This window comes from Nyctibius grandis, chromosome 31, assembly GCF_013368605.1.
Source record: "Nyctibius grandis isolate bNycGra1 chromosome 31, bNycGra1.pri, whole genome shotgun sequence".
NCBI classification, from domain to species: domain Eukaryota; kingdom Metazoa; phylum Chordata; class Aves; order Nyctibiiformes; family Nyctibiidae; genus Nyctibius; species Nyctibius grandis.
In genome coordinates this window covers 5,519,666-5,534,770 of record NC_090688.1, presented here as the reverse complement: position 1 = coordinate 5,534,770, position 15,105 = coordinate 5,519,666, and the positions used below count along the sequence as shown (strand labels likewise).

Genomic DNA, 15,105 nt, shown 5'->3' with positions numbered 1-15,105 from the left:
CCCCAGCCCTGGTCCCAGTGGGCGCCTGAGCCGTGCCTTTGCAGTCTCAACCTGTAGCCAAACACTGCTCCCTGCCTGCGAAGGGGTAATTAGGGAGTGTGGCTCTAATTGCAGGCAGGTCAGGCAGTGGTGCTGGCAGCCTGGAGCTGTCACGGCCTCGTCCCTCCTGGTCGCGTTTCTGCTGCCTCTGTCTGTCATCAGCTGGGCCGGCCGCGGGGCTGACCGGGCAGCGTGGCTCTGCAGCACGTAAGGCTTGCATAACCCACTTTCACAGCCGGCCTCGCGCTTGCGGGTGCTGTCCTGGTGCAAAATCGACGCATGGCTTAATTTCCTTGATGAGGATTACGGGTCCTGCCTGACCCGGCTCTTGGGCTGCAGCACAAAGCGCCGCTTGTGCCTTTTGTTTGGCAGGGCTGGCGCAGGGGGGAACAGCTCGGGGAGCTGGGGAGGGGACGGGGCGGCAGCGTGCTGCTCTCTGCAGGGCCTGCTCGCCTGTGACAGCTGCCACAGCGAGACGGCAGAGCCCCGAGGCGCTGCCCTGTCTGCTCCGTGCAGGAACGGCGTGAACAGGCCTCTGCCGTGGTGCCCGCTCCGTCGCGAGGGTGGGTGCCCTGGGCACCGCTGGCTGTGGGGATCCCACTCTGCCTCCCAACACCTCGAGGTGAGCCCTGAGCTGCTGCCTCGCTTGTTCGCTCCCGCATCCTCAGCCTCCTGCTCAGGTTAAGCCACGGTGTCGGCTCGTCAGGGGCTCTGTGGGCTCGGCGCTGATGCGGGGCTGGCACCGTGCTCGGGGCGGTTTGGAGAGATGGGCTGTTGCTTGCAGGCAGCGCTGCAATGCCGAGGGGGTGATGTGGTGCAGGGTGAGCCTGCTCTGGCCTGGAGCGTGGCTTTTGGGGTGTCCTCTCCCGCAGGGCTCAGCGGGGGGGTTGTGGCTGCCTGATCCCTACCCCGGAGTTGGAGCGGGGCTGGGTCTGGCCGTGGCCAGTGTGGGAGCTGGACACACGCCCTGTCGGGCTGTGTTTCTGTCCCGTGGGCACCAGATGGTGCCACTCACCGTGGCCGCGTCACCCCTGCGGCACCGTGACCCGGGACGTGTCATCCCTGCTGTGGGCCTGTGGCTCTGAGAGCCGTGCCCACACAGCCAGGGCGGCTCTGGTCCTGTGTTTGGCCATCAGAGGGTGCTCGGGGCTCGCCCGGCCTCTCTCCTCCGACGCCTCGCAGCCCGGGGAAGCCGCAGTGGGCCCAGCACGTTCCTGGGGCGGCGGGGCAGGAGGCGCTGGTCCCGCTGGCCCACCAGGCCTGGCTGTGTCTGGCGCAGGGGCAGCTGCCCACCTCGGTGGTCTCCAGCGGCAGTTTGCTGGCCCGAGTTATTTCTGGGGCACGCAGGAGCCGCCCTGTCCCGGGGTGTCAGTCCCGGGTCTCCATCCCTGCGCCCACCCCGGGCGGTTCCTCCCGCCACCGGCCCGGTGCAGGGGCGGCTCAGCCCTGGGGCGAGGGGACGGGCTGGGTCTGGGCTCGGGCGGGTCCCCGGGGCTGTGGGAGGGCGAAGCCACGTCTGCCCAGTCTGCACGAAGGCCCCGTGCCCAGCGGGGCTGCGGGGTCCATCCCCAGACCGGGGGGCCCTCGGGCCGCCCCCGCAGCGGGGCTCGGGGCAGGGACGCGAACGGGCGTTTCACGGGGCAGCGCCCGAAGCGCTCCCGCCCCGGCGGGACGGATGCACCGGCGGCCGCCGGGCTCCGGAGCCCCGCGGGGGGAGCACCCGGCCCCGCACCGGGGGCTGCGCTGCCCAGCGCCGGGGCCGTCGGGCGCAGCGGGGCGGCGCGGTCGCCGGTCCCGCGGGCCAGGGCTGCGCCGGCGGGGGGAGCTGCGGAGCCGCCCGGTGCCGGGCCCGCCCCCGCCGCCCGCCCCGGCCCGCCCCCGCCGCGGCGGCGGGCGCCACTCGCCCGCCGGTGGCCTCGGCGGCGGCAGCGGCAGGATGCGGTCGGGCCGCGGCGCGGCGGGCGGGGAGGCGGCGGCCGAGGAGGAGGCGGCCGAGGCGGCCAAGCGCGGCGGGGCGGCGGCGGCGGGGCGGGCGCGGGGCCGCGGCGGGAAGGGGTCCCCGAACGGCGAGTGCCGGCGCGGGGAACCGCCGCGGAGCCCCGGCCCGGAGCCGCCCCGCGAGCCCAAGGTCTCCTTCTCCTGCGGCGGCGGCGGCGGCGGCGGCGCGTCCCCCGGCGGGGCCAAGGCGGCCGAGGAGGGCGCGGGTGAGGATGCGGGCGAGGAGGCCCGCGGGAGCCAGGCCAGCTTCATGCAGCGGCAGTTCGGGGCGATGCTCCAGCCCGGCGTCAACAAGTTCTCGCTGCGGATGTTCGGCTCGCAGAAGGCGGTGGAGCGGGAGCAGGAGCGCGTCAAGTCGGCGGGGGCCTGGATCATCCACCCCTACAGCGACTTCAGGTGCGCGGGGCGGGCGGGGGGCGAGCGCTGCGCCGGGACCCCCGGCCGCATCCGCGGGGCCGGAGCATCCCCGGGGCCGGAGCATCCGCGGGGCCGGAGCACCCGCGGGGCCGGAGCATCCCCGGGGCCGGAGCATCCAGCCTCGGCGACCGCGGGTGGGGACGGGGGGGCGAGCGGAGCGCGGGGCCGGCCCCGCCGTGCCGGGCCAGGCCGGGCCGTGCCCTGGGAGAGGGCACCTTGAGCCGTGCTGGAGGTGGCAGCGCGGATGCTGCGGTGTGCAGGGAGGGGCTGGCGCGGGGCACCCCCCTCCCCGAGCCGATCGATCCGGGGATGCCGAGAGCCCTCTGCTTTGCCTGGGGGGTGCCCGCGCAAGGGCATCCCCTCGTCCTTCCCGGGGCCTCAGGGCGGCTTGGCCCAGCACGGAGCCCCTGGAGCCCCACCGGGCTTTGGCTCTGCCCCCGAACCGCCCCGGGGGAAGGTGTCACCGTCCGCTGGCAGGGCCGGGGGTCTGGGCTGGGGGACATGCTGCTCCCTCCGCTGCCAAGCAGAGCTTTGGGAAGGCTCCCCCTGCCCCAAGGGGGCCTGATCCTGTCCTGAGATTCAGGGAGTTTGAGGGATTCGTCTCACTCCCGAAAGGACCAGAGTCCCTAACATCCAGCCTGAGGGGCTTCCAGCCAGGGAATGGCAGACCCGGGGAGAGGGGCTCTGCAGCTCCGTCTCCTTTCCACCCCCCGAGCCCTGGGGGAGCTCAGAGCAGCGATCGCCTCCCGGGCAGCGTGTGGCTACCGGGGGACGTACGGCCCGAGGGGCTGGGGCAGGCGGCACGGCACCTCGCGGGGACGGGTGGCCGAGACCCCACTGGCATCGCTGGTGAGCCAGCCATCAGGGCCCCTGGTCCAGCGACCTCGAAGGGCCCAGGGGAGTGAAGGGGACGGCTCCGAGTCGTTCTGGCGCTGTTCTGGTGCGCGGTTTGGGGAGGCTCGAGGGAGGGCTCCCTGGGTGCTGGTGTGAGGGCCGCCACCGAGCTAGACCCTGGGCTCTGTTCACTGGTGGTGCTGCTGGGTCACCAGCGCGGGGATCCACAGGGCAGGTGGAGGCAGCCGTGGGCTCTGCCCTGGCTGGGTGGGCTCGGAGCAGGGACCAGTGCCTGCCCCTCCTGCTCCCGCCCTCGTGCGCTGTCCTGGGCTGATCTGGCATCTTCCAGAGGAGCAGCCGGAGGCCTCAGCCTCCTCTCGGGGCCAACGTCCCACACATGGGGCTTGTGCCCTCGTGGCAGATGTTCCCATTCGGAACCCACCGCGGGTATCCATCGGAGCCCCCTCCTTGGCTCGCCAGCTGGGCACCGGTCTGCTGCAGAGCCGGGGTGAGGAGTGGCTGCACCGCGTGGCCATCGCCAGTCCCGTGGCGGAGGGAGCTCTGCCATCCCTGCCGTGACTGGCCAGGGGTGGTGGTGCCAGGCAGATCCCTGGCACTCGGGGGCTCTGCCCCTCCATGCCACCCACGCTCTGCTTCGCCCTCAGCAGCTTCTGGCTGTTGGGGGAGGCTGGGAGTGGGGTGACAGCCTGGCCCCACTGTCCCCCGCCACGACTGCACCGGGGCCAGAGCCTGCCCCACTCCTGCAGCCACCTCCGAGCTGGCAGAGCCACGGTGCTGCCGAGAGCAGGGTCTCCCTGCCATGAGCCCGCCGTGTGAGCGAGGCCTCGAAGGCTGCCCAGGGCGCAGCAGCGTCGCTCCCCGGGCTGGCACTAGCGGCGGGCAGGCGGGCGCCGGTCTGTGCCGGGGTGACCTTGGGGAGTCACCCTGGCTGTCCTGCCCTGCGCTGGCTCCATCCCTCCTGGAGCCGCTATCAAGACTCGAAACCCATTGGGGAAGAGCTGCTGCCTGTGTTTTGATGCTGCAAGTGGCGTCGGAGAGTTCCCTGCCCAGCGGGGAGGAGCTGCAGGCAGAGCCGCGGCACCGTCGGGGGCCACAGCCGTGCACATCGGCAGGACCGGCTCCACGCGGGGCCGAACGCCCGGCCGTGAGGAGCCTGCTCTGCTCGTGCGTGTCGAGGACGCGTGTCCACTGTTCCGCATTGGTCCTGCCTTAAAAATTACTCTGTTTATCTAGTAATGCCAGTGGAGCGTGAGCCCAGCTGTGTTTGCCCTGCAAAACCCATTCTCCCCTCTTAAGATAAAATCATTACCCATCTGCATATGTGACATCATTTCATAATCCAAGCCGTTTGGAGATCCCGTCTCCTCATGGACACGGCGCTGCGATTATTCAGGCAGAATTCAGGGGCAGCCTTGCTCCGGGCACGAAAGGTGCTGTTTACATAAATATTGAATTATTCGGAAGCAGCCTGGGTGGCTGGTTGGGATCACGAGCTGCAAATCTGATCCGACTGTAGACAGTGCCGGGCAGAGCCGCTTCCTTCCGGGTGGGGGGCTTGGTTGTCTGCTCTGTCTTCGCCACTTCTGGTCTCTATTGATGGGAGGGACGAACCCAGCATCGACATTTCGTTATTTCTGCTGGTGTTTCTGCAACTGGAGTCTCGCTCTTGCAGCGGGATTGGGAGCCGGGGGGGGCTGCGTCCAGCCCTCGCCTCGCAGTGACCTGGGGCACGTTGCTGGTCTGGCTCTATCCTTACAGCCCGTATGGGGCCAGGAGCCGGGCAGGGGCGTGCGTGGGGCTGGGGGTGCTGCGAGGCCTCGGGTCTGGGGCCGAGGAGGGGGCCGGTGGCGTTCCCGGGGCGCAGGAGCCGGGGCACCGCGTTCTCCAGCTCCGCGGTTGATCCTTCCCCTTCCTGTGCCGTGAGCAGCTTGTGTGAGCCCGGGAGGGGGACTGAGCCCTTGTGTAAGCCCGGGAGGGGGACTGAGCCCTTGTGTGAGCCCGGGAGGGGGACTGAGCCCTTGTGTAAGCCCGGGAGGGGGACTGAGCCCTTGTGTGAGCCCGGGAGGGGGACTGAGCCCTTGTGTAAGCCCGGGAGGGGGACTGAGCCCGGGCGCTTGCAGGATGCATCGGGGATGCGGGGAGCTGCGCGCAGCCCGTGATTCAGCGGTGGCGGTGCCGGTGTCCCCGTGAGCACTGTGGGGCTGCCCGGTACGGCTACGCCGGCATCCCCTCCAAGCAGCCCGGGCTGGGGCTGAGCTGTGGGTTTTCACTGCTGGCGAATTTCTGTTGCAAGGGCCGGTCCCGCACCTGAGTCGGGGTGAAGCCACATCCAGAGCATGTGTCCCTGGTGCTGCTGGGCTGGAGCCTTCCTCCTCTGCGGTTAAAATCCTTTCTGGGGCTTTGCTGCTGCCTGCGTGGTGCCACCGACCCGTCGGGGCTCCCAAGCAGAGGGACGGGGCTCTGTGACGTGCGTGCCAGTGCTGCGAGCTGCTGCGGGTGCCCATGCCCGTTCCCTCTGGGGGGGTGCCGGGGAGCGGTTCTCCCCCTCCACAGCATCAGTGTGGGGCGGCCGGACCTGGGGGCACCGGGGCGGAAAGCCACCCCTCTGTCAGCAGGGAAGGAAGACTGCGACCGACTCCCGGTGGGATTGTGAAGGTTGGGGTCCTTATTCCCCCTCTCCAGGGACCCCCGGGGCAAAAGGCTTTTCCAGGGGGGGGAGCAGCACCAGTCAGTCATCACAACTGGCTGTACTGGGACGCAGGGGCACAGACGGCGCGTTGGGCGCTGAACCTCACCGCTCGCTCGGCTCGGGCAAACTTCTGCTGTTGGCTTCTTAACCCACTTCGAGCGCGACCTCGTTTGTGGAATATGAGTATTGAGTGCGAGTTTGCAAAGCGCTGATCCCGCACCGGTCCCGCACCAGTCCCGCACCGGTCCTGCACCAATCCCGCAGCCCGCGGAGCTCTGTGTGCCGGCGATGGAGCTGAGCAGGGACATCCCTGGTGTCCCATGGCCGTGCCCCCCTGGGCGGCTCGGGGGCTTCTCCTGGCCCCCCCAGGCGGCAGCAGCAGGTGGACGGGGAGGCTTTGCTGGCGCGGCTGTTGGGATTGCCCCGCGCCGCTCCAGCCTCGGGGTCTCCATCGGGATTGTTGAGGTGCTGGGGAGGCGGCAGCTCTGCGGCGGGATGTGCTCCAGGGTTCAGGGACACGAGCGTGGTGGGGCCCTGGGACTTGCCGCGGGGGCTCAGCTCTGGCTCGGCTCCTGGCCAGGACCCGCGGGGCAGCAGCGCTGTGCCAGGCCCTGGGCAGGCGATGGCGGAGGGACGCAGCAGCCCCCGCTCGCAGAGGCTTTCGGCATCTCCTCTCACCATCGCTGTCGTTCAATTGGGTCAGGAGCAAGGCAGCGGGTGCCGAGGATCCTAATTAATTTATTTCCAGGTATTTTTAGTAGCTTGGGTTGGATCTTTTTCTCTATGCACGCGCTGCCCTCCGAGGAAGAAAGCGTTGGCATCGCACCCGGGTCCCCGAAGAGATCGCGTGGAGCGTTGGGGGGATCAGGAGCGGTTTATCGCTCTCGGCAGGCCGAGCTCTGCCCCGGCCCCGCCAGATTGCGAAGGGATTAGAGCCGGAGCAGAGCTCTGCCCAGCTGCTGCAGACAGTTAATCTTTGCTCTTCACAGCTTTGCACGGCGAGTGCCCCCGCGGACGCGCTTTGTGCAGCGGGGTCAGTCCGCGGCGCGCTGCTGGGGGGGGTTTGCAGGACGGCCCCAGCCCGGTGCCCCCAGCAGCGGCTCTGCCAGCGCCGGTGTCTCGGGGGGTCACGCCGTGTGGCTGGAGCCGGGGTCGGGCTGGCGCCCGGGGGTCCGCAGGGCCACCACGCCCCAGCCTTGCTGCCCGCGGGGGTGTGGGGCACCGGGGCCGCTCGGTGCCAGCAGCCACAGCTCGCCCGTGGGGGCGCAGGGTGGGTACAGCCCACTCCCCCCAGCTGGCAGCCGGTGGGGGTGCCCTGGAGGCTGCCCCGGGTGTGACGTCATCGCTGTGCAGCAGTGACGTCACTCCCGGTTGCCATGGCAACGTCTCACACGGAGAAGGTGTCATTGGAGGAAGGTCAGGAGCCGGGATGCTCGGCTCCTCCTGGTCCTGCGCTGATCTGTGATGGGGGGGGGGATCCAGCCCATCCTGTGTGGGGGTCCCCCCTCATCCTCCCCCACCCCTGGCAGCGTGGCCAGGGCACCCCCCCCACCTGACAGCCTGCAGCTCCAGGGGGGCTGAGTGGGGATGCGTGGGCGAGGGTCTTGCGTGTCTGTGCGTGGCACTGAGGGGCATCCTCCCCTCCGGACCCCCAGGCGAGCGCCAGGGTGTGGGGCAGGCGGGGAGCGAGGGGCTGGGGGGGTCCCCTCGCACCGTCCTGCCGCCCCAGGGCTGCTGTGACCTTGCAGGCGCTCGGAAAGGTCATCGGTGGCCCAGAAGATGGGGACAAAGGAGAAGGGAGAGGACAGGGGTGAGGCAGGGGAGGGTGGGGGCGGCGGAGCAGCCGTGTGGCCCAGGCAGAGGCAGCCGCCTGCCCTCGGCGCCCGAGCGGGGCTGCGGGCGATGCCGGCTCCAGCTGCAGCCGTACGTGATCAGCGGCACCGGCAGCCGCCGCAGCTCCTTCCACCGCGGCCGTGCTGCCGGGTCCGACATGCAGCCCCCCCCCGCCCCGAAACCGGGACCGCAGCCTGGTCCAGGGAGGTGCCGGGGTGGGGTGACCCCGGCTGGCCCCAGGGATGCTGTCCCCTGTCCTCGGGTCCCCGCTCTGGGAGCAGGGGGGGGGGGGGGGGTCTCCCCTGTCCTGCCCCCGGGCACGACCTTGAGCGCTGCCATCGAGCGCGGTGGCCCAGCACAGAGGGCGGTCTGGGGGTGGGGGTGGTCCCCAGCCGGCTGCCCCCCACCAGCACCTGCCTCATCGTTCTGCCCTCGCCCCGGGACCTGCCTGGGTTTGGGTGCTCTGGGCAGACCCCAGCCAAACCAGCACAGCAGGACGAGCCCCCCAGCCTCACCCTGCACCCCCTCTGCACTTGCAGGATTGGGGAGGACAGGACGTGGTCCCTGGGGAAAGCAGAAAGGTGCCTGTGGCCGTGGTGGCATCAGTGACAGCACCCTGGTAGCGCGGGTCCCTTAGGGCAGGGCGTGATGGCCGGGTCCCCTCGACGTGGGGGGCGGCTGCGAGGCACTGGTGACACCCTCCTCCATCCTCTCGCTCCCCAGGTTTTACTGGGACTTCACGATGCTGCTCTTCATGGTGGGCAACCTGATCATCATTCCCGTGGGCATCACCTTCTTCAAGGAGGAGACCACGGCGCCCTGGATCGTGTTCAACGTGGTCTCCGACACCTTCTTCCTGATGGACCTAGTGCTGAACTTCCGGACGGGGATTGTCATCGAGGACAACACGGAAATCATCCTGGACCCCGAGAGGATCAAGAAGAAGTACCTCAAGACCTGGTTTGTGGTGGACTTTGTCTCCTCCATCCCCGTGGACTATGTCTTCCTCATTGTGGAGAAGGGCATCGACTCGGAGGTGTACAAGACGGCCCGCGCCCTCCGCATCGTCCGCTTCACCAAGATCCTCAGCCTCCTGCGGCTCCTCCGCCTCTCCCGGCTCATCCGCTACATCCACCAGTGGGAGGAGGTACGGGGCCCCGGGGACAGCCCGGAGGGGACCCTGTGAGCGCGGTGGGGCTCGGGGCTGCCCGAGGAGCCGGCGGGCTGGCCGGGGTCTGCGGGACCCCGGGGTCTCCAGGGCAGGGGCAGGTGCTTGGCGCAGCCGGGGCTGCGTGGGCTGCGAGGCGACGCGTTGGGACGTGGCGTGCTCGGCTCCGGCGCGTGGGCTGGTGCCTCCCGGCAGCTCCTCCGGCGCGGAGCCGGCTGCGCTCCCACGGGCTGGAGGGCGGCGAGCACCTTCGCTCCCTCCTCTTCCTCCTGCTCCGCTGCCGCCATGTGTCCCCAGGCCCGGCGGAGGCTCCTGCAGCTCTTGGCCGCGCGTCCCCGCCCCGTGCAGGCTCTGGTGGGCGAGAGCCGCCCAGCAGCGCAGCCGGGACCCCCGGGCACGGGGACAGTGGCTCTTCCCGCAGCTCCGCGGGGCTCAGCCTCCCGCAGGCGCAGGGCTGAGCTTGGCAGAGCCCCCAGCCCCAAGCCTCGCAGTGGTGGGGGGGTGGCTGCAGCTGTGGCTGGTCTGCCCGCACCCCCCTGCCCGCATCCCCCTGCCCGCATCTCCCTGCCCCGTGCCCTTCTCCCACACCTGCCTCCAGGAGCACCCCATGCCTCCTGCAAACCCCCCATCCCAAAGTGTCCCCCGCCTCGTCCCTCCCTGCCAGGGCTCCGGCTCTGCCCCCTTTTCACTTTCAGATGGGACTTAGCAGGGAGAGCCCCGGGGAGTTAAACCTGCGCAGGGCTGCGCAGATTATCCTGGTAATCTCATCCGCTTACAGGGGATGGGAGCTGAGCGTGGCCCTGATCCCCCCCGGGACTCGTCTGCTCTCCAAGGCGCCGCGGTCGGGCCTGGCAGATGCTGCGGGAGCGTCTCAGGGGGGACACAGGTGCCTGACTTTGCCCCTGGCAGCCCCGGACCCCAGGGCTGGGCGCACGGGGAGAAGGGGACGCCGTGCCCTTGCCCTCACCCTCGCCGTGCCCTCGCTGTGCCACTGCTCCATGCGATGCTGTCAGGCTCCAGCCTTGCTCTGCAGCGGGGGCAGACGGGGTTTCACTGCCAGGGGCTTCATTTCCTATTTGCTTTCTTTTTCCCCCCTTGAATTCACCTTTTCTGGACCCTGAATATATTAAAGGAAAGGAACAAGTCCTCAGCCCACGGCTCAGTTTGCACCCAGGAGCACATGCCTCCACGCCCTGGGGTGCCAGGGCCAGGCTGGGACGGGGGACGCGGCTCCCCGGGGAGCTGCGGGCGGGCGCTGGGAGCGAGGGGGGTGCTCAGGACACCGAGCAGCCGCTCCCGGAGGCACCGTCCCACCGCACTGCCGGGGCTCTGGTCCTGGGAGCACTGTGGTGGGTCCCCACGGTCACGGCTGCGGGCTGGGGGCTGTCGCGGGGCTCTCCCAGGGTGTCACTGATGGGTCTCAGCGTTCAAAGCTCTTGTAGCCACCGGCTCTGGGGGGGACGCAGCCCTGGCCCTGTCAGGGTGGGATCTCTGGCAGTCGGCTGTGTGGGGCCGCCCTGGCCGCCCTCCCCAGATCGGGGTCTCCCCTCAGCGCCCCCCCCCAACGTGGGCACCTTGGACCCTCTTTACCAAAAGCCGCCCCGTGGCTGAGCCCGGCCCCCCCCGCACCCGCTGCCCCAGGGGCTGCCCCACTCCCTCCCCAGCGCCCGGAGCATTTGGGTCCCCTTGAGCACCCGCCAGCGCTGTCTTATCCCCATCAACGCTCGCAGCCATTAGCGCGTTCCGGGCGGCAGCGTGGCGGCGGCTATAAATAGGGCTGGGCCCGGGCCAGCCACGGCTGCCTCCGTCCTTGGTGGGGTGACGGTCCCTGTGCTCACCCACCCCCCTGCACCCGCAGATTTTCCACATGACCTACGACCTGGCCAGCGCGGTGATGAGGATCATCAACCTCATCGGCATGATGCTGCTGCTCTGCCACTGGGACGGCTGCCTCCAGTTCCTCGTGCCCATGCTGCAGGACTTCCCCCAGAATTGCTGGGTCTCCATCAACGGGATGGTGGTGAGTGCTCCCCGCCTGCTCCCCCTGGGCCTCCCCCGGCCATCCCCGTTGCGTCTGGCCTCTCCCCACTGACCCCAGGAGATGCCATCCCCGCGCCGGCCGGTGCTGCGGTGCCCCGAGGGTGCGCAGGGCACCCTGTGCCTGCTGCGGGCGGTCTCCCCGGTGAGGTCTCGTGGCCCTGGGGCAGCAGATCGATCCAGGCGGGTGGGAGAAGCTGCCACCGCTCTCTGCCCCCTCCCCTGCCGCCTTCTCCTGCTCATTAGCTGCTATCAATAAATAATGTGCCGTGCTAATTGCTCCCTCTCAGCCCTGCACATCCTACAAAGGGCTCTTCTCCTCCGTCCGTCTCGTCCGGTTCTGCCGATATTTCCATCTCTGCTCCGTCCCCCTGCCTGGCTTCCTCCCCTCCCTCTCCTCCCCAGCTCCTGCTCCTCCTTCCCCCTTCCTCGCTCCTGGGGGCCTGGGGCTGCGCGTGAGGCTGGGCCGGGGGATCCCTGCCCTGGGTGCCCCAGCCACGGCCGCGGGCTCCCGAGCACGAGCGCTGCAGTAACTCAGAGCTCCGCCGTGCCTGGCGCTGGGGCTGGTTTGGGTCCCACCTGCACGGTCGGGCTGCCCCAGCCCGGGCTGAGCGCGGCCGCTGTCCCTGTCGCCGCAGAACGACTCCTGGAGCGAGCTCTACTCCTTCGCCCTCTTCAAGTCCATGAGCCACATGCTGTGCATCGGCTACGGGAAGCAGGCGCCCGAGAGCATGACGGACATCTGGCTGACGATGCTGAGCATGATCGTGGGGGCCACCTGCTACGCCATGTTCATCGGCCACGCCACCGCCCTCATCCAGTCGCTGGACTCCTCCCGGCGCCAGTACCAGGAGAAGGTAGGACTGGGCTGGCCGGGGACCACAGCTCCTGCCCTGCACAGGACATGGCGGTGGAGAGGGACCCACCATCGGGGAGGGGACTGGGACCCACCCCATGGAGCAGGGACGTGGGTGGGGGTCCCAGCCCCGCAGCCCCAGCCCGGCCAGGTGCTGACGCCGCCTCTCCCCACAGTACAAGCAGGTGGAGCAGTACATGTCCTTCCACAAGCTGCCCGCCGACTTCCGCCAGAAGATCCACGACTACTACGAGCACCGCTACCAGGGCAAGATGTTCGACGAGGACAGCATCCTCGGGGAGCTCAACGAGCCCCTGCGCGAGGTAGGGGCCCCGGGGGGGGGCGGGAGAGCCGGCCGTGGGATGCTGTGGTGAGGATGGGAACCCCTCTGAGCCCCCCGGCTCCCGCTGCAGGGGAGGCTGCGGGTCCCACTGGCTCCTGCAGCGTGTGTGCAGGGGAGGGGGGGAAGCACCTCTTGCAGCTCTGAGTGTGTCCGTGCACAATCGTGTCTGCGCGTGCTGACACCTCTGTGCTGGTGGGAGCCGTGTCCCTCCCTCCCGGCCCCTCACCTCCTTCCCCTGCAGGAAATCGTGAACTTCAACTGCCGCAAGCTGGTGGCCTCGATGCCGCTGTTCGCCAACGCGGACCCCAATTTCGTCACGGCGATGCTCACCAAGCTGAAGTTTGAGGTGTTTCAGCCAGGCGACTACATCATCCGCGAGGGCACCATCGGCAAGAAGATGTACTTCATCCAGCACGGGGTGGTCAGCATCCTCACCAAGGGCAACAAGGAGATGAAACTCTCCGATGGCTCCTACTTTGGGGGTGAGCGCTGAGGGGCCTGAGCCAGGGTCCCCTCCCGGGGTCTGCAAGAGGCACCGGGACGCCCGCGTTGTCCCAGGGCACCCACCGCTCAACGGTTCTCGCCCCTTGCTCCTGGGCTGTCCCCATTTCCAGCCCTTCTGGTCTGACTTTGGCACCGCTGTGTCCCCGCAGAGATCTGCCTGCTGACCCGCGGCCGGCGCACGGCCAGCGTCCGGGCAGACACCTACTGCCGCCTCTACTCGCTCTCGGTGGACAACTTCAACGAGGTGCTGGAGGAGTACCCCATGATGAGACGGGCCTTCGAGACCGTGGCCATCGACCGCCTCGACCGCATCGGTACGGCACGGGGGGCTCAGGGGTGGGGGCCCAGGGGGGGGCTGTCCTGGCAGCGTGTGACAGCCGTGGCCAGGGAAGGGGCCCCCAGCACAGCCCCAGCGTGGGGCAGGGGGGGTCTCACAGTGCTCCCTGTCTCGCTCCCTGCAGGGAAGAAGAACTCGATCCTGCTCCACAAAGTGCAGCACGACCTCAACTCGGGCGTCTTCAACAACCAGGAGAACGAGATCATCCAGGAGATCGTCAAGTACGACCGGGAGATGGTGCAGCAGGCGGAGCTGCAGCAGCACACGGCCGTGTACAGCCCCGTCCAGCCCCAGGTCACCTCCGCCATCGCCACCCTCCAGCAGGCCGTCGCCATGAGCTTCTGCCCGCAGATGGCCAGCCCGCTGGTGGGCTCCATGGCCCTGGGCTCGCCCCGCATGATGCGCCGCTTGCAGTACGCCCAGGCCGTGCCCAGCCCCTTCGCCGTCTCCCCCGTCCTGCTGCAGCAGAGCCCGCCGCCGCAGCCGCAGCCCCCCGCGCCCCACGCCAACCCCTCGCCCTCGCAGGACCCGGCGCAGCCCACGGCCCTGCCCGCCTCCACCAGCGCCTTCGCCGCGGCCGCGGCCAGCCCGCCGTCCCAAAGCCCCCTGGCCAGCCGGACGTTCTCCTACGGGGCCGCCCCGGGGCCGCTGGGCTCCCAGCTGTCCCTGGGCCAGCAGCAGGCGCCCGGCTCGCCCCAGCGCCTGGCCGCCCACAAGAGCACGCAGGCCCTGCACACCACCAGCCTCAGCCAGGAGTCGCGGCCCCTCTCGGCCTCGCAGCCCTCGCTGCCCCACGGGCTGGCGGCCGGCAGCACCCAGAGCCCCCCGGCCTCTGCCCGCGAGTCCTGCGCCTCCATCGGCGGGGGCCCAGCCGCCCCCTCGCCGGCCCCCGGCCCCCCGGCCGCGCTGCGGGGCCAGGCGCCCTCGCGGGGGGCCCCGGCCCACCCGGCGCCCACGGGCTCGGCGCACGCGGGGCCGCTGGCCCTGCCGCAGGACTTGGCAGCCGCCCGCAAGGATTCGGTGGCCAGCACGCCCGACACGGACCCGGCCAAGTCCAGGCTGTCTTCCAACTTGTGACCTCCGCGCCTGTCCCGCGCCGCCCCGACGAGGAGCGCTGGGTGATGGCCGCGGCCGCCCCACCGGCTGCCTCCCCGCGCCGTGGTGCCAGCCCCGCTCCTCGGCTTCCTCCCGCCACACGCTGCCGAGCGGGGCAGCTGCCGGGGTGGGCACGGGGCCTGTGTGCCCCCCACCCACTGCGGGGGGCACGGCGGGGGCCGGGCTGAGCCCCCGGCTGCGTCACCTCCAACCAAAGTCTGGCCCCATCGCCCGCGCCCCGCGGTGAAGCCCCGCTGCCCCCGGCTGCCCCATAGAAGCCACAGCTGCATCACCCCGATCAACTCTATGGTATATACGCCCCGAATACACCCCTGTGTGTGCCCCTGCAGGACCCCTCCCCGGGGCTGCGGGCACTGGGGGCAGCCCCGGTGCCTGCGTGTGCCCCTGCCTCCCCCCACAGCCCCAAGGCGAGGGGTGACGGTCCAGGACTGGAGGTAAGTTGGGGCGGGGGGGGGGGTCCGAGGGACGGTCGCCCTGAGGCTCGCGAGCACCCCACGCACACGCTGTCGCCCAGCCTGACCCCGGGGCTGGGGGCGAGCGCAGCCCCACGTCCCCACAGGCAGCGGCAGACGCCGGAGCCCCGAGCCCTGGGGGTGCCCACGCGCGGTCCCAGCATTAGGGCTGGGGAGGGCACACGCTGCGTGTACCCGCGTGCGTGTGCACCCACGGATGCGTGTGTGTGTGTGTGTGTGTGTGTGCACGTATGCCTCTGCCCTGCGCCGGAGCCTTCCACATTGAATGTACGTAGCGAGCGAGGGGCCACGTGCCAGCCCACCGCCCCCGGGGGGACGGGGCCCCGCTCCACGCGCCCACCCTCCCATCCCATCCTGTGCAATAAACGTCAGCCACTGACAGAGCTACGCACGACTTGTCTCTGCTTCTCCTTTGCCCCCGTCCCCCCCTGCACAGCTCC

The 15,105-nt window shown here is 70.1% G+C and overlaps 1 protein-coding gene across 1 annotated transcript; it reads left to right on the top strand.

The window, feature by feature from the left end:
• The first annotated feature begins 1,960 nt into the window (after positions 1–1,960).
• HCN2 (hyperpolarization activated cyclic nucleotide gated potassium and sodium channel 2) lies at positions 1,961–15,035 on the top strand. The gene is made up of 8 exons (XM_068420783.1): positions 1,961–2,433; positions 8,555–8,978; positions 10,858–11,019; positions 11,675–11,893; positions 12,069–12,215; positions 12,477–12,717; positions 12,889–13,053; positions 13,201–15,035. Exons 1-8 carry the CDS (start codon positions 1,976–1,978, stop codon positions 14,151–14,153), a joined length of 2,769 nt encoding a protein of 922 aa, XP_068276884.1. The 5' UTR covers positions 1,961–1,975; the 3' UTR covers positions 14,154–15,035.
• The last annotated feature ends 70 nt before the right edge of the window (positions 15,036–15,105 follow it).